The sequence below is a fragment of the Salvelinus fontinalis genome, chromosome 20, assembly GCF_029448725.1.
Source record: "Salvelinus fontinalis isolate EN_2023a chromosome 20, ASM2944872v1, whole genome shotgun sequence".
NCBI lineage: Eukaryota > Metazoa > Chordata > Actinopteri > Salmoniformes > Salmonidae > Salvelinus > Salvelinus fontinalis.
In genome coordinates this window covers 4,360,454-4,385,938 of record NC_074684.1, presented here as the reverse complement: position 1 = coordinate 4,385,938, position 25,485 = coordinate 4,360,454, and the positions used below count along the sequence as shown (strand labels likewise).

At 42.2% G+C, this 25,485-nt stretch overlaps 1 protein-coding gene across 1 annotated transcript in view; it reads right to left on the bottom strand.

Annotated features, from left to right (window-relative positions):
- LOC129817166 (cGMP-dependent protein kinase 1-like) overlaps positions 1–25,086 on the bottom strand; it is a 32,777-nt gene extending 7,691 nt beyond the window's left edge. Inside the window, exons 1-15 of the mRNA XM_055872140.1 lie at positions 24,762–25,086; positions 15,250–15,339; positions 15,067–15,129; positions 14,806–14,938; positions 14,528–14,694; positions 14,277–14,390; positions 14,024–14,129; positions 13,852–13,915; positions 13,679–13,756; positions 7,760–7,848; positions 7,565–7,630; positions 7,428–7,475; positions 7,161–7,320; positions 956–1,092; positions 621–710 (exon numbers count right to left, since the gene is read on the bottom strand). Of these exons, the coding sequence (XP_055728115.1) occupies positions 621–710; positions 956–1,092; positions 7,161–7,320; positions 7,428–7,475; positions 7,565–7,630; positions 7,760–7,848; positions 13,679–13,756; positions 13,852–13,915; positions 14,024–14,129; positions 14,277–14,390; positions 14,528–14,694; positions 14,806–14,938; positions 15,067–15,129; positions 15,250–15,337 (1,403 nt within the window). The 5' untranslated portion in view covers positions 15,338–15,339; positions 24,762–25,086. The remainder of the gene's footprint in view (positions 1–620; positions 711–955; positions 1,093–7,160; positions 7,321–7,427; positions 7,476–7,564; positions 7,631–7,759; positions 7,849–13,678; positions 13,757–13,851; positions 13,916–14,023; positions 14,130–14,276; positions 14,391–14,527; positions 14,695–14,805; positions 14,939–15,066; positions 15,130–15,249; positions 15,340–24,761) is intronic.
- Positions 25,087–25,485: the final 399 nt, after the last annotated feature.

Here is a 25,485-nt window from a genome sequence, read left to right as displayed (position 1 = left end):
TGAAGAATCTACAACCTCAGTTGTGTTAATCTCAATGAGAAGACTAAGGGGGATTTCACTCCAAAATGGTTTGGTTTGTTTTTTTCCAAATTCTGGTTCATTTACCCCCTTAGTTCGGCACTTGGGAGCGCACTAAAAGAGTGCATCATGGTTCACGGTGGTCTCACGGTGGTCTCGGTCCGATTTAATTCGGAGAACACAGGAAAAGAACCAGAGTCGCACATTATTATTGGTTGTTGAACTCCCAGCATTTGATGAAATGCACACAGCATCATAACTTCAGATCTCTGAAACATTCTGTGAGGAGCAACGCATTTATGAGTGCATCAGATGCTCCCACAATTTGTTGGAAAACCTAAACAAAAGTAATATGAAGATTGGGACACACAAGTGATGCTTCATTATAATCATAAATGGAGAAACGTGAGAATGTTTGTCCAATACCAAATGACTTGCGTGGACACGTGGTTTTGTTGAGACATTTTTGTTCATTTGACATTTGCCAATGTGAAACCAATGGAATCAAATGAAAAAAAATACAATGTAACAAAGAGTCAAACTCTGATTCTATAGCTCAAAAGTATGTGTGAAAACGCCCTTAGTCAGCCGTGTTTCCTCACACTTCTTTGAGCTTGGTCCAGATCTCCCCTCCTACACAGAACTCCATAATCATGTAGATGTAGCGAGTGTCTTTGAAGGCAAAATGGAGCCTGAACATCAAGAGAAAGAAAACAGGGTTAAAGCTGGTACAGTATCCTCCGTCCTCCTGGAGCTTTGAGGGCTACAGCAGTGTCTGCTGATTTTCCTTTATATTTCATGGTACTTAAGGTACTTACGTGACAAATGAAAGCCATCGATTGACACGGGAAGAAAGAGGATTTAAGCGTGAGCTTAAATAATGATGCTTGGATGTTAAAGGTTAGAGGTCAGCGGTCACCTAGCACCCCGCAATCACCTGACAATGAAGTCACTCGTGATGGCTTTGAGGATCCTCTTCTCAAACAGGACGTGCTCCTCCTGTCGCTTGGCAACAATGTGCTTCTTACTGACCCGCTTCATGGCAAAGTACTTTCCGTGATGCAGAGTGGTCACCTGCGGAAAACAACAGTAACAACAACAACAAAAACAGTTATAAACTTTTGATCTAAAAAGAGCCATTTAACATTGAAATGAACTTTCCATCACGTTAAAGGGGACAGTAATCTTTCATCAGTTGATAATACGAAAAGTGTGTGATCTCTTTTATTAGACTTCAGTGCAGCCTTTGCCGCTTCCATTAAAGATCCATATGTTTTTTTCAGCAATATGTTATGATCAATGGATCATAGCGTATTGTTATGTTTTCTGTGTCTACTAATGACTTCATACTGACCGTGAACAAAGCCTGTGTGTCCATGTACGCTGACGACTCAACAGTATACATGCCAGCTGCATCACTAAAACAGATAACTGACACCCTTAACCCTCGTGTTGTGTTCGTTTCATGTCAATTAAGTCTGTGTTCCCGGTCCAAAATGACATTATAGCTAATTACAAATCTATAATAATACATATATCATCATCTAACGTTGTGTTAGATCTTTTGATCAACTTAAGTTCTTGTGACAATTACAAGTTCTGAACTTCTATTTGCTGTTTATGGCCTGGAGGCCTCATTGACCTGAGCTCATACAACTCGTCTTTGACTATAGCAAATACTCAGACGAAACATAGTGTGCTATTTGTCACATACTACTTTGTGTCAAAGTTTAACAAGTGCATTTGTTTTTGAAATCATTTGAGTCTCAGAGTTTATTATAGTACAAGGGACAGGCAAAAGGTAAGTCAAGGCAGGCAAAGTGTCGTAATCCAAATCAGATTCAGGCAGGTACAGGACGGCAGACAGGATCAGGGTCAGGACAGGCAGAAAGGTCAGAACTGGGAAGACTAGGAAAAACAAAAACTAGAGCACAGGAAACACGGGAACACGCTGGTGGGACTTGATGGGACAAGATGAACTGGCAACAGACAAACAGAAAATGCAGGTATAAATACACAGGGGACAATGAGGGGAGATGGGAGACACCTGGTGGGGGATGGAGACAAGCACGAATACAAGTGAAACAGATCAAGGGTGTGACAAATGTTTTGTCCTGCATGAGACTAATGATGATTCGAAAAAAAAGTCGATTGAACGGCGTGAGAGCCGCTTTGTTTTTTTGCGCAGGCTTTACACACTCCAATAGTCTCTAGATAGCAATAGATAATGCCTCAAATTTCACAGCGGCATACCTTTTGTGGCAGTAATGCACCCTAAAAAAAATCCATGCCTTTTACAGCCCGGAGTTCTGCGTGGTGCCCTTCTCCCTGAGTGTGCTTCGCAATCTGAAGCGTCTCTCACTCGCACGGCTCTCTGTCACGGGTCTTTCTCACAGGCTACAAGCTAAGACAGACGCATCGTTGACGCAACTGCATTACGAGGTGCATATTGAAGATATTGGAAGAAACTTTCACATTTACTTTGTCAGCCAACAAGAAGAGGAGGCCTAATGAACAGCAAAAGCACTATCCTATGTCAATCTACGATCCCCCATCGTGCAAAAGTCTACCTATACTATTCAGTGCGAGAAATAAAAGAAAATAAATTATCTTCCCCATACTTGAAACTCACACGCTACGAATATATGCTAGTTAGGCTCTACACCCCTTGTAAAGTGGATTAATGTGCTTAATTTTAAGTTATTTGGACACTTTTGTTGTGATACAAACCTTACGTAAACATATAGGCCTATGGGCTAGGCTACATGCGGTGTGCGACTATGATTGAAAAGTCACAAAAAAAAGGCATTGTTGGGCATCATTCACAAGTGATAATATATAATTCACAAGTGATAGGCTAATATTGTCACTTATCAGACTATTATTGACTTAAATTCCCAATCTGGCCCTCAAACCATCATGGTCACCTAATAATCCCCAGTTTACAATTGGCTCATTCATCCCCCTCCTCTCCCCTGTAACTATTCCCCAGGTCGTTGCTGCAAATGAGAACGTGTTCTCAGTCAACTTACCTGGTAAAATAACGGTAAAATAATTTAAAAAAAATCTTGTCTTTACATATACTAAATAATATGGTGACATTTGTTTTGATTTAGAATGGACCATTATCATGCACCTGTATCAAAACAGGGGGAAAGAATACATGTCATCTATGAAATTAAATAGCGACAGGAGGACGCTTTTCCCTGTGGTTTATTTTCATGCCAGCCAGGTAGGCTATGGGCTTAAAATTAGGAAAGTTGATAAATAAATATAGTAGGCCTAGCCTATAGAAAGCTGATGGGATCCTCCTCTTTTTATTAGCGGACATCACTCTGCATAGCCTATAGAAATGTTGTGCAACACGAGCTCATGAGCTCTCATGGAGTGTTTGATTGGATTTTCGAATAAATTTGCATTGATGTCAGAATGATTGGAGGGACAATAGAGTGCTGAGTACCAGGCAGTTTGTACGTTTGGTACGCTACTAATGACCGGCAGCAGAATCACAGCTTGGAGAAGCCTAATTACTGTGACTAAACCGTCATATGGAATTTGACTGCCTTCATGACTCGTGACCGCCGGTGTGGCGGTAATATGGTCACCGCAACAGCCCTAACCTCAACCCATTTGAGATGGTTTGGGATGATTTGGACTGCAGAGTGAAGAAAAAGCAGCCAACAAGTGCTCAGTATATGTGGGAACTCCTTCAAGACTTTTGGAAAAGCATTTCTCATGAAGCTAGTTGAGAGAATGCCAAGAGTGTGCAAAGCTGTCATCAAGGCAAAGGGTGGCTACTTTGAAGAAATCTGTTTAAATGATTTATTTAACACGTTTTTGGTTAATACATGATTCCATATGTGCTTTTTCATAGTTTCGATGTCTTCACTATTATGCTACAATGTAGAAAAAAGTAAAAAAAAAATAAGAAAAACCCTGGAATGAGTAGTTGTGTCCAAAATTTTGACTGGTACTGTAAGTATTCACAACCCTGAGTGAGTACATGTTAGAATCACATTTGGCAGCAATAGCAGCTGTGAGTCTTTCTGGGTTAGTCTCTAAGAGATTTGCACACCTGTATTGTACCATTATTATTTTCAAAATTATTCAAGCTCTGTCAAATTGGTTGCTGATCATTGCTAGACAACTATTTCCAAATCTTGCCATACATTTTCAAGCAGATTTAAGTCAGAACTGTAACTGAGCAATTCCAGTATGGATTTAGCCTTGTGTTTTAGGTTATTGTCTTGCTGAAAGTTTAATTAATCTCCCAGTGTCTGGTGGAAAGCAGACTGAACCAGGTTTTCCTCTAGGATTTTGCCTGTGCTTAGCTCCATTCTGTTCTTTTTTATCGTCAAAAACTCCTCAGTCCTTAACGATAACTAGCATACCCATAACATGATGCAGCCATCACTATGCTTGTAAAATAGAGAGTGGTACTCAGTAATGTGTTGTATTGGATTTGCCCTAAACGCAAGACTTTGTATTCAGGACAAAAAGTGAATTGCTTTGCCACATTTTCTTTTGCTTTAGTGCCTTGTTGCGAACAGGGTGCATTTCTTTGAACATTTTTATTCTGTACAGGCTTTCTTCTTTTCACTCTGTCAATTAGGTTAGTATTGCGGAGTAATAGCCATTCAACTCTGTAACTGTTTTAAAGTCATCACTGGCCTCATGGTGAAATCCCTGAGCGTTTTCCTTCCTCTCTGGCAATTGAGTTAGCAAGGACTCCTGTATCTTTGTATTGACTGGGTGTATTGATGTCACGCCTACTCCCGCTCCCCCTCTCCAGCGCACGTCATCTCTAATCTACTAACAACCAGCCCTGGCAACCATTACAACGCACACCTGCTACCCATCATTACGCACACCTGGACTTCATCATCACCTTGATTTACCTCTCCCTTTATTTAGCCCTCAGTAGCCTCAGTCTTCAGGCAGTATTGGTTTGTTTTGATTCACGGTCTGTACGTTTGTCATGTTTTGTTTACCTGCATTTAAAAAAAAATAACCCAATGCCCCAGGGCAGTGATTGGGGACACTGCCCTGTGTAGGGTGCCGTCTTTCGGATGGGACGTTAAACGGGTGTCCTGACTCTCTGAGGTCATTAAAGATCCCATGGCACTTATCGTAAGAGTAGGGGTGTTAACCCCGGTGTCCTGGCTAAATTCCCAATCTGGCCCTCAAACCATCATGGTCACCTAATAATCCCCAGTTTACAATTGGCTCATTCAGCCCCCTCCTCTCCCCTGTAACTATTCCCCAGGTCGTTGCTGCAAATGAGAACGTGTTCTCAGTCAACTTACCTGGTAAAATAACGGTAAAATAAAATAAAATAAAAATGTATCATTAGTGAACTCACCTTCTGCACCTGCTTCCTGGCGTATACGGAACAATTGATACACGATACAAGTGTAATTAATAACTTCACCATGCTCAAAGGGATATTCAATGTCTGCTTTTTTGTTTTTACCCATCTATCAATAGGTGCCCTTCTTTGCGAGGCATTGGACAACCTCCCTGGTCTTTGTGGTTGAATCTGTTTTTGAAATTCACTAATCGATTAAAGGATCTTATAGATAATTGTATGTGTGGGGTACAGAGATGAGGTAGTCATTCAAAAATCATGTTAAACACTATTATTGCACACAGAGTGAGTCTATGCAACTTATGTGAATTGCTAAGCAAATATTTACTCCTGAACTTAGTTAGTCTTGTCATAAGAAAGAGGATGAATACTTATTGACTCAAGACATTTCAGCTTTTCATTTTTCATTACTTAGTAAAAATGTCTAAAAACATAATTCCACTTAGACATTATGTGGTATTGTGTGTAGGCCAGTGACAAAAATCACAATTTTTTATCAATTTTAAATTCAGGCTACAACATTTGGAAAAAAGGTGTGAATACTTTCTGAAGGCTCTTTGGATATCTCCAAACCTAAATGCATAGTTTTTGGGAGAAATAAGCCTACATCTCATCTGGATCTATCATTGAATAATGTAGCTATTGAGCAAGTTGAAGAAACTAAACTGCTGGGTGTCACCCTAGATAGCAAGCTATCATGGTCAAAACATATAAACTCAATGCCACTAAAATGGGAAGCGGTCTGTCCGTGATCAGGCGTTGCTCGGATTTCTTGATATCTCAGTCAACCAGACAGGTCCTACAATCCAGTAAAGGGGGATTTACTATTCTTAGATAGTGGGTTTTGTGATGAGCAAACCATCTGATACCATGAATGATGGAACTGAGTTTGCCTTTTTGACCAAAATGTTATTTAAGGTGCTCTAAAGCTTTTTACTATCATTCCTCTTTGCTTTAATCTTATATTTTCTTCTTCTTTTCATTCACATGATTTCTCAATTTGCAGTACGTTTGCTAATCGGTTGTGCTGCCAGATATTTTTGCCATACCTTTTGCCTCATCCCCCTCAACCATACAATATTTTCCCCCCTCATCAATCCACGTGGATTTACCCGTTTTACAGTCATTTTCTTAATGGGTGCAGACCACCAAGTATTCTTTACATCATCAACATAAGAATCACCTACAAAACGTATTGTACTGTATGACCGCTTATACATGTGTTAAAGATACCGAACTGTCTGTTCAAGGAGTTGGCACACAGCTCGGACACTCATCGATATCACACAAGACATGCGGCCAGAGGTCTATTCACAGTCCCCAGGTCCAGAATAGAGGCTGGGAAACACACCTTATTAAATAGAGCCATGACTAAATGTAACTCTCTGCCAACCCCAGGTAACTCATGCTAGCAATAAAACCAGATAAAAGAACACCTTACGACACGACGACAGGGACTGTGAAGAGACACAGAAATTTGTATGCATGTTGTATTGTATTATGTATTGACTATCTTAAGATGAGTTAACTCGATGTGGGTCGCTCTGGATGGGAGCGTCTGATGAATGGCTAGATTGTAATGTAAATAGGGGGCTATGTATTTACATACATTATGTATTTAATGTTGTGTTGTTTCCTGTTTGGACCCCAGGAAGAGTAGCCACTGCATCGGTAGCAGCAAATTGGGGATCCTAATAAATATTAAATACTTTATCAGTTGGTTTCAGCCTCTAACTTGCCAAACACAACTACAACACCAAACTCACACACATACCAGTTCAACGCGACCAAACCCTCCCACTCCGAGAGTGACAGGTTCTCCCTGGTAACGCCCCTCCTGGTACAGTACAGGGATCAGGTCCTTCAGTCTCAGAGAGGAACTAGGACTGGTCTTCTCTGGAGCATCTGGCTCCTCCAAAACCTTAGAGCTGATGCTGGAACACAGACAACAGTTAGACAGCTTGACTAGACTAAAGTGGTGAAAATAGAACTAGGAGGTGAAGGGTACTGCTAAAAGGGGCAAGAGTGTCTTTGTACTCACTCATCATGGAGCTCCAGGTGTTCAATGGGGATCGTCTCCTCAAACACCCTAGAAGTGTAACATAACAGACCATTAGTCATTCAATCAATCCATAAACCAATCGATTAAGAAATGTAATAGTACTTGTTCAGACTCACTCCTTATCGATGGAGAAGCAGGTCACAGGCCCAACAGCAGTACATGTTGCAGTCCTCAGGATTTCACTGCAGGTTACATACAGATCCACACTTATGAGCAGCCACATTAACTAATAGGTACTGCACACCAGGGTCATTTTAATGAACAGCATGAAGTCTATTTATAGCCTTAGCTACTAATGTATCCATGGTTACCGTATCAGGGCCAATTCCCCGAAATGCTCCCCTTTGCCCATCTTGCGAATCTGTTTCTCCTGCCCATTCAACTTCTTAGTCACCTTGACCTGAGGGCAGACACACACAAGTGCCCACGTGCACGTACACACATCCGCACACACACATACGCAGGCATTATTAGCACGCACACATACACACACACATTTTTGTCATTAGTAAACACATGGGTTGGTGAGCACAGGTAGGAGTATTGTAGACTCCAATCCTCCACTAGTGTAGTAAGTTGTTGTTCACTATGATCATCAAACAAAGGGTGTACAAAAATAGTGGAGTCTTACTTGCAAACATTAGCACGCATTTCAAGTTAAACAGCTACTCACGCTGGAAATGTGTATCACCCAATTAATATAGTTGATTTACTTGCATGTGACCAAACACTAAATTGTAGCTGGTCCCATCAGATAACATGATACGGTACAAGTTAGCTCTATGCTAACTTCACCAGGTGGCAGTGATTACATCCTGGCACAACTTCTGCTTCCAGCTCATAAAAGATCTTAGATTTTCAAGAAATAGGTCAACCTTAGCCACTAGAGGGATATTTTAAATCTACAAAATCAAGGTTTACTTGTTCTGTTGGTCTGTAACAAAATATGATGTGAAATATTGCACTGATGAATCCTTGACTATACAAACATTTGCATATATGACAAAATACACATGTTTGTGTATCTGTTTCAAACACCCCCATGTGCTTTTTTTGAAAAAAATATAAATTAGGTCCTTAACAGAAAGTTTGTTGTACATTGTTTGAAAAAACAAAGAGCCTTATGGATTTTTCAAATAGCAGTTATGTAAGCTATAGCTATCATTATCACTTCTAGGTGCCACATACTGCTAAAGCAATTGACTTATAATTGATAGTGTTTTTTTAATCTCAGATTCGAGCCCAGTTAGCATCCCCAAAAAATGTTGAGGAAAAAATTTAAGTGGATAATTATAATAATGCATTTGTATTGATTATGGATCCCCCAGCAGCTACTCTTTGGTGGTTCGGCAAAATTAAGGTAGTTATACCATTTTTTAAACATTACAATACATTAATAACAGATTTCACAACACCTTAAATGTGTGCCCTCTGGCCACTACTCCACTACCACATATCTATAACACAAAATCCATGTGTATGTGTGTGTATAGTGCATATATTATCATGTATGTGTGTGCATGTGTCTGTGCCTATGTGTGTGTCTCTTCACAGTCCCCGCTGTTTCATAAAGTGTATTTTTACCTGTTTTTTAAAAATCTGATTCTACTGCTTACTTCTGTTACCTGATGTGGAATAGAATGCCATGTAGTCATGGCTATATGTAGTACTGTGCACCTCCCATAGTCTATTCTGGACTTGGGGACTGTGAAGAGACCTCTGGTGGCATGTCTTGTGGGGTATATGCATGGGTGTCTGAGCTGTGTTGTTTAAACAGTAGTGATAAAGTCAATCTCTCCCCCACTTTGAGCCAGGAGAGATTGAAATGCATATTAATAATGTTTGCTCTCTGTGTACATCCAAGGGCCAGCCATGCTGCCCTGTTCTGAGCCAATTGCAATTTTCCTAAGTCCCTCTTTGTGGCACCTGACCACACAACTGAACAGTAGTCAAAGTGCGAAAAAAATAGAGCCTGTAGGACCTGCCTTGTTAATAGTGCTGTTAAGAAGGTAGAGCAGCACTTTATTATGGACAGACTTCTCCCCATCTTAGCTACTGTTTTATCAATATGTTTTGACCATGACAGTTTAAAATCCAGGGTTACTCCAAGCAGTTTAGTCACCTCAACTTGCTCAATTTCCACATTATTTATAACAAGATTTAGTTGAGGTTTAGGGTTTAGTGAATGTTTCATCCCAAGTGCAATGTTTTTTGAAATATTTAGGAAGAACTTTTTCCTTGCCACCCATTTTGAAACTAACTGCAGCTCTTTGTTAAGGTTTACAGTAATTTCAGTCGCTGTAGTAGCTGACGTGTATAGTGTTATGTCATCAACATACTGTACATAGAAACACTGACTTTACTCAAAGCCAGTGGCACGTCATTAGTAAAGACTGAAAAAAGTAAGGGGCCTAGACAGCTGCCCTGGGGAATTCCTGATTATACCTGGATTATGTTGGAGAACATCCTCTGTGTTCTGTTAGACAGGCAACTCTTCATCCACAATATAGAAGGGGGTGTAAGCCATAACACTGATATTTTTCCACCAGCAGACTATGATCGATAATGTCAAAAGCCACACTGAGTCTAACGAAACCGCCCCCAACATTCATTTTATCATCAATTTCTCTGAGCCAACCATCAGTCATTTGTGTAAGTGCTGTGTTTGTTGAATGTCCTTCCCTATAAGCATCCTGGAAGTCTGTTGTCAATTTGGTTACTGTAAAATAGCATTGTATCTGGTCAGACACAATTTTTTCAAAAACTTTAATCAGGATTGTTAACAGGCTGATTGGTCGGCTATTTGAGGCAGTAAAGGGGGCTTTTCTATTCTTAGGTAGAGGTAACGGAATGACTTCCCTCCAGGCCTGAGCCCACACACTTTCTAGTAGGCTTAAATTGAAGATGTGGCAAATGGAAGAAGGCAATATCATCCTCTATTATCCTCTGTAAATTTCCATCGAAGTTGTCAGACCCCTGTGGCTTGTCATTGTTGATAGACAACAACAAAAAATTCAATGTTTGCCTTTCATAATTTGGTTAGATATACTTTGATGTGTAGTGTCAGCGTTTGTTGCTGGCAAAAAAATGCACCTCTTCCACACTCACTTTACGGAATACAAATTACAATTCTTGTTTTTCATAATTTAGTCAGATAAACACTACCGTTGAAAAGTTTGGGGTCACTTAGAAATATCCTTGTTTTAGAAAGAAAAGCACATTTTTTGTCTATTAGAATAACATAAAATTAATCAAAAATACAGTGTAGACATTATTAATGTTGTAAATGACTGTTGTAGCTGGAAACGGCAGATTTTTTATGGAATATTTATAGTGCCTTGCAAAAGTATTCATTCCCTTGGAGTGTTCCCTATATTGTTGCATTACAACCTGTAATTTGAATGGATTTTTATGTGGATTTCATGTAATGGACATACACAAAATAGTCCAAATTGGTGAAGTGAAATGAAAGAAATTACTTATTTCAAAAAATTCTAAAAACTAAAGAATGGAAAAGTGGTGCATGCACATGTATTTACCCCCTTTGCTATGAAGCTCCTAAATAAGATCTGGTGCAACTAATTACCTTGCACACAGGTGGACTTAATAAAGTCCACCTGTGTGCAATCTAAGTGTCACATGATCTCAGTATATATGATCTCAGTATATATATACACACCTGTTCTGAAAGGCCCCAGAGTCTGCCACACCACTAAGCAAGCGGCACCATGAAGACCAAGGAGCTCTCCAAACAGGTCAGGAACAAAGTTGTTGAGAAGTAAAGATCAGATTTGGGTTATAAAAAAATATCTGAAACTTTGAACATCCGCGGAGCACCATTTAATCCATTATAAAAAAATGGAAAGAATATGGCACCACAACAAAAATGCCAAGAGAGGGCCGCCCACCAAAACTCACAGACCAGGCAAGGAGGGCATTAATCAGAGAGGCAACAAAGATACCAAAGATAACCCTGAAGGAGCTGCAAAGCTCCACAGCAGAGATTGGAGTATCTGTCCATAGCACCACTTTAAGCCGTACACTCCACAGAGCTGGGCTTTACGGAGGTGGCCAGAAAAAAAAGCCATTGCTTAAAGAAAAAAATAAGCAAACCCGTTTGGTGTTCGCCAAAAGGCATGTGGGAGAGTCTCCAAACATATGGAAGAAAGTACTCTGGTCAGAGAAGACTAAAATTGAACTTTTTGCCAATCAAGGAAAACACTGTGTCTGGCGCAAAACCAACACCTCTCATCACCCCGAGAACACCATAGTGGTGGCAGCATCATGCTGTGGGGATGTTTTTCATCGGCAGGGACTGGGAAACTAGTCAGAATTTAAGGAATGATGGATGGTGCTAAATACAGGGAAATTCTTTAGGGAAACCTGTTTCAATCTTCCAGCGATTTGAGACTGGGGCGGAGGTTCATCTTCCAGTAGCATACTGCTAAAGCAACACTCGAGTGGTTTAAGTGGAAACATTTAAATGTTTTGGAATGGCCTAGTCAAAGCCCAGACCTCAATCCAATTGAGAATCTGTGGTATGACTTAAAGATTGCTGTACACCAGCTGAACCCATCCAACTTGAAGGAGTTGGAACAGTTTTGCCTTGAAGAATGGGCAAAAATAACAATGGCTAGATGTGCCAAGCTTATAGAAATATACCCCAAGATACTTGCAGCTGTAATTGCTGCAAATGATTGCTCTATAAAGTATTGAATTTGGGGGGTTGAATAGTGATGCAAACTCAAGTTTTCATTTTTTTCGTCTTATTTCTTGTTTGTTTCACAATAAAACATATTTTGCATCTTCAAAGTGGTAGGCATGTTTTGTAAATCAAATGATACAACCCCCCCAAAAATCTATTTTAATTCCAGTTTATAAGGCAACAAAATAGGAAAAATGCCCCAAAATTTCGAAAAGCATTAAACATTTATGACAATTTAGCTACCTAGCTCACAGTTGCTAGCTAATGTGTCCTATTTAGCTAGCTTACTGTTGCTCGCTAATTTGTCCTGGGATATGAACATTGAGTTGTTATTTTACCTGAAATGCACAAGGTCCTCTACTACGACAATTAAGCCACACATAAAACAGTCAACCGAATCGTTTCTAGTCATCTCTCCTCCTTCCTAACGTTTTCTTCTTTGGACTTTATATGGCGATTGGCATCTAACTTTCATAGTTACCATGACAACGACTGACCTCAGTTTGTCTTTCAATCACCCACCTGGGTACAACCAATGAGGAGATGGCACTTGGGTATCTGCTTCTATAAATCAATGAGGAGATGGGAGAGGCAGATGGGAGACTTGCAGCACTTTCTGAGCCACAAATAGAAGCAACTTCTATTTTAGCACTTGGCAACGCAGACGCTCTATTTTAGCGCCTGGCAATGGGACGCGAGCATTGTGGTCAGCATGTCAGTCCTGCGACCCCAGCGCTTATGACAAAATCAATAGCACAAAACCGAAGATGTTGATCTGTTTTAAACATTTTAACTTTTGTCATCATGTTTACTACATAGCTCATCTGTAAATAGCCCATCCAACTACCTCATCCCCATACTGTATTTATTTATTTGTCTTGCTTCTTTGCACCCCAGTATCTCTACTTGCACATTTATCTTCTGCACATTCTACCATTCTAGTGTTTAATTGCTACATTGTAATTACTTCGCCATCATGGCCTATTTATTGCCTTACCTCCCTTATCCTACCTCATTTGTACATGCTGTATATAGACTTTCTACTGTATTATTGATTGTATGTTTGTTTATTCCATGTGTAACTCTGTGTTGTTGTATGTGTTGAACTGCTTTGCTTTATCTTGGCCAGGTCACAGTTGCAAATGAGAACTTGTTCTCAACTAGCCTACATGGTTAAATAAAGGTAAAATAAAATTTAAGTGAAACTATACTTTTTCACATCCCCAATCTGAGGTATTTAGGATGTGTAATTCCCCCCAATTCGATGGGGTCAGCTTTTGTAATGTAGTAACAAATACTTTCCACATCATGGAAAGTAACGTAATATAAACGTAATATAATATCTTCATTTACGATGACAGTAAATTAAGTAAACTCACAGATTTTTCCCACTAGTTTAACTATTAAGAGATTTAAAATAAATTCTTCAGCACGATTTAACTAGGTGCTCTAGAAAGAGCTCCCATAGTGACTGTGTAGCAGCCCATTTGTGTGTCACAACTTTCCTAGTTTTGGATCACTGTACCTCTCCTTTGAGAATGATGTAGAACGTGTTGCCCTCCGCCCCCTCACGTACAATGACATCATTGTTCTGGTACTTCACCTACAAGAAGGAACAGATTTCATATGGAATTGGATGTTAATGCTCTGGAAAATGTATCTAGTATGGGGAGGTGTGTCAAATGGCTGAGTACAAACCTCCTCCATGGAGTCAATTATCTTAGAGAGCTGACTGTCATTTAGGGCCTTCAGAGTCCGAGACCTGATACGTAAGCATATCAGAGCAGAATTAGCAGAGTGTGCGGGTGGGTGGGTGCATGTGCGTGTGACCAAGAGAGTGCAAGTTGGAAGGTTAAGTGTGTAAACTCACGTTTTTAGGAAGCCCATTAGCTGTTCACGTTTCTTCTTTGACTTGTTGGTCATGATGGTTCTATACATCTGTCTCTCCATAAACCACAGACGCACCACTGTCTTGGCTACGACGATGGGAGTGAGGGGGACAATTCATTCATAACAACAAGCAATATTCGGTACAGCACACATGCATAATACAGAATGTAGGAAGGTACACAGTTACCATATTGTGTACTTCTCAATATCCACATTTTATAATACCATCTCACCTTTGACTGTGGCTGTGCGTTTGCAGTTATACAGAATAGCCAACTCTCCAAAAACATCCCCACAGGTCAGGGTTCGAAGGTTACAATCTGCTTGACTGACAAGGAGCTCACCCGCTGAAGAGAGAGATAGAGGGGGGACATTGAGGGGTGAGGGTTATCATTTAATTGGGAATAGTAAGCAGACATAGCAACCCTTATTTGGGAAATGTTTGTTGTGTATCTCCGTATATGGTTGAGAAATTGACACATACCTGCTACGATGTACATGCTGTCTCCCTCAGTGCCCTCCTTGATTACATCATTTCCTGGTTTGAAGTCGATGGCCACCAGGAGCTCCACCATCATGGTGATCTGCTCATCGTCAAGGCGTCTCAGGAAGTCATTCTTCTGGATGGCCTTGACGATCAGACTCGTCTCACTGTGGAAAGAGACGTACTGTATATATTCACACCAGCATACTCTACTGACGTCACATAACACATGATACTGTACATATCATGATGCTGCATGCATAGCCTTAGCCAATCACCTGACGGTCTTCTTGACTCTAGTTTTCATGATCTCCAGCTGATCCTCTGGGATTGGCTCAGGGGCCATGACAGCCGCTCTGCTCTTCCTGACCACAAGTCCCCCTTCATCACTGATCCTCTGATCAGGGAACTCTGGAATAGATACAATCCACACACAGGACATAGGGTTAATATACATGCTGCTCTTTGGTTAGTGATCTGACACAAATGGCTGCCGTTCGTCACCCAGTGGGTTGCCATAGTCACATTTAGCACTTTACCCAGGTCATGGTAATGACTCTGTAGCTCCTGCAGTAACTTCTCCGTCTCCTGCAGTCTTCTTTCTAGAGGTGAAAGGAGACCATTGATTGTTGTGATAGTTGTGGTTTAGATCATGGTTTATTTTATGGCTGTAGTCTTGGTTGTGATCATAATCATGGTCAGGGTCGTGGTTGTGGTTGTACCCAGGTCTTTGTTGTGGTTGTGCAGCTCCTGGTTGATCAGGGTCTGTTTCTCCAGCTGCTGCCTCAGCTCCTCCACCTGGCACTCCATGGCTGAGGGGAGGGGTAGAGGATGTGTGAGGAGTCACAGGATGGAAAACAAATGAACATGTAGGCTTACACACAAAATGTATGTACTCACACTCATACCAGCTGCATAAAACATGCACCCACCCACGCATGCGCACGCACTGGCGCACACACCACTGCCTCATCTGCCATTAAACTGGCACACAGCCAGCATTCAGCGAGAGGTCTCTACACTGTCATCATGAATAATGCACAAATGATGGGCTACCAACAGGAGGTACTGTAAATACCATCACACCCTGGGAAGACGACGCATATAGAAACTGTTATCACTAACGCAAAGTCCTGTCCTAATTAAATGGTCACGTTGTGTTTATATTCACTAAAACACGTGACTCTAATATTTGTGTACCTTTTGGCAGTCTCATAAATCAGACAATTGTTTCCGAAATCAAAGCTACCTTTTGGTGTGTGCAGGAATAATTTGCTGGTGCATGTCTTAAACACAAACCCACTCTCTCATGCGATCACTAATTGTTTGTGTTTTCTTGAATGTGTCTGTGCATATACAGTACATCTCCCTGGGCCATTCATGTGTATGAGTATGCATGTACACGCTAGCAGGGACACACACACAGCTGTGAACAAAAAGTCCTACCCTACACGGATCAGTTTACAATTGCACTGATTGCGAGGGCTAATTTAGTAGTCAATAAAAAACTGCTTTGGTCTCTGACAGAGCATCCATGCAAACAAATCACAGGGTTAGCCTAGCACACACATCCCCATCAAATCTAGTTTTATCTGTCACATGCGCCGAATACAACAGGTGTACACCAGTGGAGACTCCACAGAGGAGGAAGGGGAGGACCATCCTCCTCAGTGAAATTTCCTAAAAAAGATAAACATTAGAAACATTAAAAAAGTTATAATTTTTAGGTACAACTATACTAAATATATTCATATGTCACCAAATAATTGAGTAAAATACACAGTTTTGCATTGAAAGTCTACAGTAATTTCAACAGCACTGTCTGGGGTAGCACCATGGTGTAGCCGGAGGACAGCTTGAAGAACCCCTTTCATTCTCTGGGGTACACAGAAAAGGTGCGAATTAAAAGTGAGGGTCGCAGTGATGCCAACTTAGCAATTTTGTTGCTAGATTTAGCAACTTTTCAGACTACTCTGGCAACTTATTTTTCAAACAGCACCTAGCAACAAATTTTGCTACTTTTAAAAATGTATTTTGAACTTTTAGCAACTTTTGAAAAGTGACTCAAACGCTAAAATGCACGTATTTTCCCTCTAAATGACACAAAAACGATTTTCTCTGTCACACACTCAGTCACAACACACGTGCCTGGCTGCAAAAGTGCATTGTGAGTGAAGTCAGCAGCAGGCCAGCAGCAATTTCAGCAAATTGCAGATCATTGTTGGCTGACGGCAGCAGCAGTAGTACGGGTTCGACGAGCCAAACCCAATGACTATAGTTGGTCACGAATGTTTGATCTTGAACAGAACTTACACCATCAATCAACATGTCTCAATCAAAATTGTACAGCCAGAAGTACAGAAAAGAGTGGGAGTCTGTACATTAAATGTCAAATCATATTTTTCGCTGAGATGGCCAGTCATTTTGAGTAACAACCTGCCTGCCTCTAGCAACTTACCCTGAAAATTAGTTGGCAACACTGGAGGGTCGACCTCTGCCTGAGATCAGTTTCATGAAGGATGAAAAAGTGAGCGCGTTCAATTTCAACTGGTATCAATAGTATAGCTGGTTAACAGGGAGCTTTTCATCAAGCCACCTGTATTGCTGGCCTTGCCTGCTTTTTGGAAAGTCTGAGCCTTGGTCGAAAGGCGTGTACAGTGACCTGAAGAACATCGTTTGTTCAGCTAAACAGCAAAACAAAAGCAGGGAGCGTATGAATGCCCACGTATCGAACTTGTGACTGTCTTTTCCGAATGATTTGATAGCGTCCATCGCATCATGCATGAAAATGTAGATTAAAGAGATAGGTTGACGCAGCGCATTTTTTCACGTTTGCTCAAGTAGGCTTTCCACTTTCCTCCAGTATTTATTTAGCAAAGATGACAACACATAATCAGTCCGGACAGACCCAAGCAAAATCTCTACACCTAAACATCAGAAATCTAACATGCTGTATGGGATGAAAATGAGTTTTTCAGTCTGATCAACTGTAGGCTGCTAATAAGAGCAGCTGCATAATGTTACATCTTATCTGCCCTGTCCATCTGTTCAGGGTAAACTAATTGGTAACGTTAAGTATTTATAGTCCATTTATGTGTCAGGAGAAAATGTGAACGTGATCAAATTTAGTTTATATTCAAAATTGGGCTGGCTAGGCTGCCTATATGTTTTTAATCCAAAATGAATCAGTCAACATAATAGTGATGACAGATGTGAGTACATTTTTTGTAATGCCAACAGTTGCATAGGCCTGCATGATGCAAACATGCATTAAGCAAGCTCAGCCCTGTGAGTTCTGTTGTCTGGGTAGAGGAAATCCCCCTCCTAATCCGGTCTAAATATAATTTATATGAACAAATATAAGGTAGCTGCAGTTTGACAGGGGTTTCATCCCCTCAGGGCCAGGAGTTTTTTATAACCATGTGACCTGATTAGGAAAAAATGGTCCCATCATAGCCCATATGAAACCTTTTACAACGGATTAATCACTGTCATACCTTATAGGGTTCAGAGTTTTCCTAGTTAGGTTAACATATAAGGAAAAACTCCAGGACCTAGGGGGTAAAAATTGCCCCACCACTCTGGGACCTATGGTGCCACCAGTCTGCTTGCAGTTGTCTGTTATCGTCAGGTATGTGGATAATCAGGGCTGTATTCAGCAACGTTTTTTGGCCTACTTTGAAGTGGGTGAGATGCGCAGTCTGTGTTTGACTTCATAGAGAAACTCGTTGTCCAAACCTACGATGGCATAGCTATAAGGAATGTATCTGCTATTTTATTTACAGCTAAGTCCCCTCCTGTTCCTTGATTAAGAGGCGATGACCACTCCACTCCACTACCATTGTCAACTCTCTCATGACATGAATTTAAGCCATGTCTCACGTGCCCGCTCATCCACTGGCACATTGAATGTTTCCTCTCCAAGCACTTTGAGTACCCCTATCAATTTTAGCTCATTATTGTATGTAGTCAGTCACATACACAAAAACAATCACATTATTACACATCAATGATTTTACTCCTTGCTTGGACAAACTCATTCTTAGCTCTTTTGTCTAACTCTATAGTGTATTATTGTTTTTTGTTTTCCCAGTCAAATCCTGTCCTGTACTGGTCAAGCCTCTGAACACCTCAACTCCTGCATCATACCCTCATTACATCCCTGCTGTGATCTCTGTCCAACACTGTGTAAGTAGCCCTCTCATTCCTATTCCCCATAATATTGTACTATAAATGTCTCTATTAAATGCTTTGTGTTAAAAGACTTGGTCTTTGACGATTTTTGAAACACACTTTGCTGTCTCCCATCCTCCTCAATGTTTCAATTCACCCATCTCCGCTAGTGTAGACCTTACAGTGAAATGCTTACTTACAAACCCTTAACCAACAATGCAGTTTTAAGAAAAATAAGTGTGAGGAAAGTATTTACTGTAAGTTAAAAATAAAGAAGAAAATAGAAAAATAACAAGTAATTAAAGAGAAACAATAAAATAACAGTAGCGAGGCTATATACAGGGGGTACCAGTACAGAGTCAATGTGCGGGGGTACCGGTTAGTCGAGGTAATATGTATATGTGGGTAGAGGTAAAGTGACTATGCATAGATAATAAACAGTGACAAGGAGCAGCGTAAAATAGTCCGGGGAGCCATTTGATTAGCTGTTCAGAAGTCTTATGGCTTGGGGGTAGCAGCTGTTGAGGAGCCTTTTGGTCCTATACTTGGCGCTCCAGTACCACTTAATGTGTGGTAGCAGAGAAAACAGTCTATAACTTAGGTAACTGGAGTCTCTGACAATTTTATGGGCTTTCCTCTGACACCGCCTGGTGTAGAGGTCTTGGATGGCAGGAAGCTTGGCCCCAGTGATGTACTGGGCCGTACGGACTACCCTCTGTAGTGCTTTGCGGTCGGAGGCCGAGCAGTTGCCATACCAGGCGGTAATGTAACCAGTCAGGATACTGTCAATGGTGCAGCTGTAGAACCTTTTCAGGATCTGAGGACCCTTGCCGAATCTTTTCCGTCTCCTGATGGGTATTAGGCGTTGTCATGCCCTCTTCACGCTGTCTTGGTGTGTTTGGACCATGATAGTTTTTTGGTGATGTGGACACCAAGGAACTTGAAGCTCTCAACCTGCTCCACTACAGCCCCGTCGATGAGAATGGGGGCTCGCTCGGTCATCCTTTTCCTGTAGTCCACAATCATCTTCTTTGTCTTGATCACGTTGAAGGAGTGGTTGTTGTCTTGGCACCACACGGCCAGGTCTCTGACCTCCTCTCTATAGGCTGTCTCATCGTTGTCTGTGATGAGGCCTACCACTGTTGTGTCGTCGGCAAACTTAATGATGGTGTTGAAGTCGTGCTTGGCCATGCAGTCCTGGGTGAACAGAGAGTATAGGGGGGACTGAGCACACACCCCTGATCCAGTATCAGAGGGAGGTGTTTAGTCCCAGGGTCCTTAGCTTAGTGATGAGCTTTGAGGGCACTATGGTGTTGAACGCTGAGCCATGAGTATGTTGACCTGTTTAAAGCTCTTATTCACATCGGCTACGGAAAGCAAGATCACACAGTCGTCCTTAACAGCTGATGCTCTCATGCATGCTTCAGCGTTGCTTGCCTTGAAGCGAGCATAGAAAAAATTTAGCTCGCCTGGTAGGCTCGTGTAACCGGGCAGCTTATGACTGTGCTTCCCGTTGCAGTCCTTAATAGTTTGGAAGCCCTACCACATCCAACGAGCGTCAGAGCCAGTGTTGTACGATTCAATCTTAGTCCTGTATTGGCGCTTTGCCTGTTTGAGGGCAGTCGGAGGGCATAGTGAATAGCATAGTGGGATTTCTTATAAGCATCCGGGTTGGAGTCCCGCTCCTTAAAAGCGGCAGCTCTACCCTTTAGCTCAGTGCGGATGTTGCCTGTAATCCATGGCTTCTGGTTGTGGTAGGTACGCACGGTCACTGTGGGAACGACATCATCGATGCACTTATTGATGAAGCCAGTGACTAATGTTGTGTACTCGTCAATGCCATCAGAAGATTCCCGGGAACATTTTCCTGTCTGTGCTAGCAAAATAGACCTGTAGCTTAGCATCTGCGTTAACTGACCACTTCCGTATTGAGCGAGTCACTGGTTACTTCCTGCTTGATGATGGCGCTGGAGGGGAAGGCTGCCGTCTTTCGGCTCTTAACCAACCATGCTACTTTGATGGGTTTTTCGCTTTGTTCGTAATTTGTTTTATACATAATGTTGCTGCTACCGTCTCTTATGACCGAAAAGAGCTTCTGGACATCAGAACTGAGATTGCTCACCTCAAACTGGACGAAGAGTTCTTCTTCAATGAGTCGGACAGGAGGGAAATAATGCAGATATCCGACCAGGCCCAGATCCCCGTTAATCACTGGAAAAGGAAATGGAGATTTCACGAAAGAGAGTGGCTAATCTGCCCTTGCCTTCCGTCCTGCTAGCTAACGTTCAATCGCTTGCAAATAAATGGGACGAACTGAAAGCACATTTATCCTACCAATGGGACATTAAAAACTGTAATATCTTGTGTTTCACAGAGTCGTGGCTAACATGCAGCTGGCGGATAATACACTCTAAGGCAGGACAGAACAGCAGCCTCTGGTAAGACACAGGGCGGGGGCCTATGCATTTAAACAACAGCTCGTGCACAATATCTAAGGTATCTAAGTCTTGAGGTATTGCTCGCCTGAGTTAGAGTATCTCATGATAAGCTGGAGATCACACTATCTTCCTCGAGAGTTTATCTGTATTTTTCGTCACTGTGGACATACCACCACAGACCGATGCTGGCACTAAATCCGCACTCAATGAGCTGTATACCGCCATAAGCAAACAGGAAAACGTTCATCCAGAGGCGGCGATCCTAGTGGCCGGGGACTTTAATGCAGGTAAACTTAAATCAGTTTTACCTAATTTCTTTCAGCATGTTAAATGTACAACCAGAGGGAAAGAAATTCTAGACCACCTTTACTCCGCACAAAGCTCTAGCCTCACCAACCATTTGGCAAATCTGACCATAATTCTATCCTCCTGATTCCTGCTTACAAGCATAAATTATAGCAGGAAGCACCAGTGACTATAAAAAATTGGTCAGATGAAGCAGATGCTATATGACTGTTTTGCTAGCACAGAGTGGAATATGTTCCGTGATTCTTCCGATGGCATTGAGGATTACATCACATCAGTCATCACATCAGTCACTGGCTTTATCAATAAGTGCATCGAGGATGTCGTCCCCACAGTGACGGTACGTACATACCCCAACCAGAAGCCATGGATTATAGGCAACATTCACACTGACCTAAAGGGTAGAGCTGCGGCTTTCAAGGAGCGGGAATCTGACCCGGAAACTTATAAGAAATCCCGCTATGCCCTCCGACGAACCATCAAACAGGTAAAGTGCCAATACAGGACTAAGATCGGATCTTACTACACTGGCTCCGATGCTAGTCGGATGCGGCAGGGGTTACAAACTATAACAGACTACAAAGGGAAGCACAGCCGTACGCTGCCCAGTGACACGAGCCTACCAGACGAGCTAAATTACTTCTACACTTGCTTCGAGGCAAGTATCACTGAAACATGCAAGACAGCATCAGCTGTTTAGGACGACTGTGTGATCACGCTCTCTGCAGCGAATGTGAGTAAGACCTTTAAACAGGTCAACATTCACAATGCCACAGGGCCAGACGGACTACTAGGACGTGCACTCTAAGCATGCGCTGACCAACTGGCAAGTGTCTTTACTGACATTTTCAACCTCTCCCTGTCTGAGTCTGTAATACCAACATGTTTCAAGCAGACCACCATAGTCCCTTTGCTCAGGAACACTAAGGTAACCTGCCTAAATGACTACCGACCCGTAGCACTCACGTCTGTAGCAATGAAATGTTTTGAAATGCTGGTCATGGCTCAAATCAACAGCATCCTCGTGGACAACCTAGACCCACATACCGCCCCAACAGATCCAACGTCTCTCCTTTATTTTCAAGTTTTCCACTCCGCTAGCAAGCACCTCGCCTAAATAGGTGTGCGTTTCTTTTTCCTCTACATGGTTCACATCAAACACCATTATCCCAGAAACCCTAGACCCACTCCAATTTGCATAGTGCACCAACAGATCCACAGATGATGCAATCTTTATTGCACTCTACACTGCCTTTTCACACCTGGACGAAAGGAACACTTATGTGAGAATGCTATTCATTGACTATAGCTCATCTTACAAACACCATAGTGCCCACAAAGCTCATCACTAAGCTAAGGACCCTGGGACTAAACACCTCCCTCTGCAACTGGATCCTGGACTTCCTGATGGGCCGCCCCCAGGTGGTAAGAGTAGGTAACAACACATCTGCCACGCTGACCCTCAACACGGGAGCCCCTCAGGGGTGCGTACTGAGTCCCCTCATGTACTCCCTGTTCACTTATGACTGCACGGCCAGGCAGAACTCCAACACCATCATTACGTTTGCTGATGACACAACAGTGGTAGGCCTGATCACCGACAACGATGAGACAGCCCCCTGCCCCCTCTGGAACACTGGTGCTACTCTCTGTTATTATCTATGGATAGTCACTTTAATAACTCTACCTACATGTACATATTACCTCGACACCGGTGCCCCCGCACATTGACTCTGTACTGGTACCCCCTGTATATAGCACTGCTATTGTTATTTAGTGCTGCTCTTTAATAATTTATTATTCTTATCTCTTACTTTGAGGTATTTTCTTAGCTGAATTGTTGGTTAAGGGCTTGTAAGTAAGCATTTCACTAAGGTCTGCACCTGTTGTATTAGGCACGTGTGACAAATACAATTTGATTTAGTTTTTGATTGTAAGCAGGAATCAGGAGGATAAAGTTATTGTCAGATTTGCCAAATGGAGGGCGAGGGAGATCTTTGTACGCATCTCTGTGTGTGGAGTTATTGTGGTCTAGAGTTATTTTTCCTCTGGTTGCGCATGTAATGTGCTGGTAGAATTGAGTTCAAACGGATTTAAGTTTCGCTGCATTAAAGTCCCTGGCCACTAGGAGCACCGCCTCTAGATGAGAATTTTTTTGTTTTCTTATGGCCTTATGCAGCTCGTTGAGTGCGGTCTTAGTGCCAGCATTGGTTTGTGGTGGTACATAGATAGCTATGGAAAATATAGATGAAAACTCTCTTGCTAAATAGTGTGGTCTACAGCTTATCATAAGATTCTCTACCTCAGGCGAGCAAAACCTTGAGACTTCCTTAATATTACATTTCGTGCACTAGCTGTTTTAGAAAAATAGACAGACAGCCACCCCTTGTCTTCCCAGAGGCAGCTGGTCTATCTTGCCGATGCACCGAAAACCCAGCCAGCTGTATGTTATCCATGTCGTTGTTCAGCCACGACTCAGTGAAACATAAGATATTACAGTTTTTTAATGTCCCGTTGGTAGGATAGTCTTGATCGGAGCTCACCCACTTATTATCCAATGGTTGCACATTGGCTAATAGGACTGATGGTGGAGGCGGATTACCCACTCGCCGTCGGATCCTTACAAGGCACCCCGTCCTACATCCCCAATATATCGGTCTCTTCTTCATGCGAATGACGGTGATTTGGGCCTTGTCGGGTGTCTGAAGTAAATCCTTTGCGTCCGACTCGTTAAAGAAGAAATCTCCGTCCAGTATGAGGTGAGTAATCGCTGTTCTGATATCCAGAAGCTCTTTTCGGTTAAAGGAGACGGTAGCAGAAACATTATGTACAAAATAAGTTACAAAGCAAACACAATAGCACAATTGGTTCAGAGCCAGTGAAACGGCAGCCATCTCCTCCGATGCCATCCCGCACTGCCTAGCGCCCGCTCTTCACGTGACCCCAATTACCTTTACTTCACCCTGAACATTGGACAGGCCAGAGATTAGACATGGTATTACAGTGATTGTAAAGTTACCCAGCAAACAACTAACAGTAACAAAGTAGATTAAGAGACTACATTTTCCACTCTGTAATTATAGACAAAACTATTTCATTTCTAAATGGAAAATATGAATTCATTGGTGTGAAGTGTATGTCAGTCATGTTTAAAAAGTCCACTTGCCCCCAAGCCAGCCACTACAGTCACAACCCGAGTTCATTAAAATTAGATGCACATAGTTGCAACTGGGTTCTTATGTTGCTCCAACAGGTCTCATTTTGGCACAAATACATTGATGCTACAGGGGAAAAGACTTACTGGGGAACTGACTCACCTGTAGTCTGTGAAGAGAGGAGGGGTAGGACGGAGGGTGAGTCTGTGTAGCTGCTAGGGTGACCACATGGATCTTCACATGAGGTTCAAGACCTTCCTCCAGCACTCTGTAAATCCAGCTAAGGATAAGTGTTGTGTAGGTCCTGTATCAGGCTTTCTCCACCTGTAGCTTGAAGGGAAATCCTATTCAGAGTCCACTCACCTGTACACACACTGACTCCTATCTCTCTGTTTACCTACTATTACCTAATCCTGTATTTTTCCTCTCCCTCACTCTCCTCTCTCTGATCTCACCTGGCTCCCCCCATACTTCGTACTCTTACTTCTCTATCTCCCTTTCTTCCACTCCCCCTGTCTCTCCTTATCTGTGTCTGCTCAGCAGCTCCAGTGTTGGATCATTAACCAGACCCCAGAGGCACCTCCTATCACACAAGATAGAGGATGACAGAGTAGAACCGAGGAGGATGGGTGGGAGGGAGGGAGGGAGGGAGGGAGGGAGGGAGGGAGGGAGGGAGGGAGGGAGGGAGGGAGGGAGGGAGGAGAAAAAGTGCAGGAACTCAGGGAGGTTGAAATAGAGGGGGGGGGGCTAGGAAAAAAGAAGAGATGGAGGGGGGAAGTTAAGGGGAGGGCAGAGGAGCGTGGAACAGGGAAAGGAAGAAGGAGTGGGAGGGAAAGGGAATACTGCTCATACTCCGTCTTGATCTCCACTTGTAAGAAACAAAACA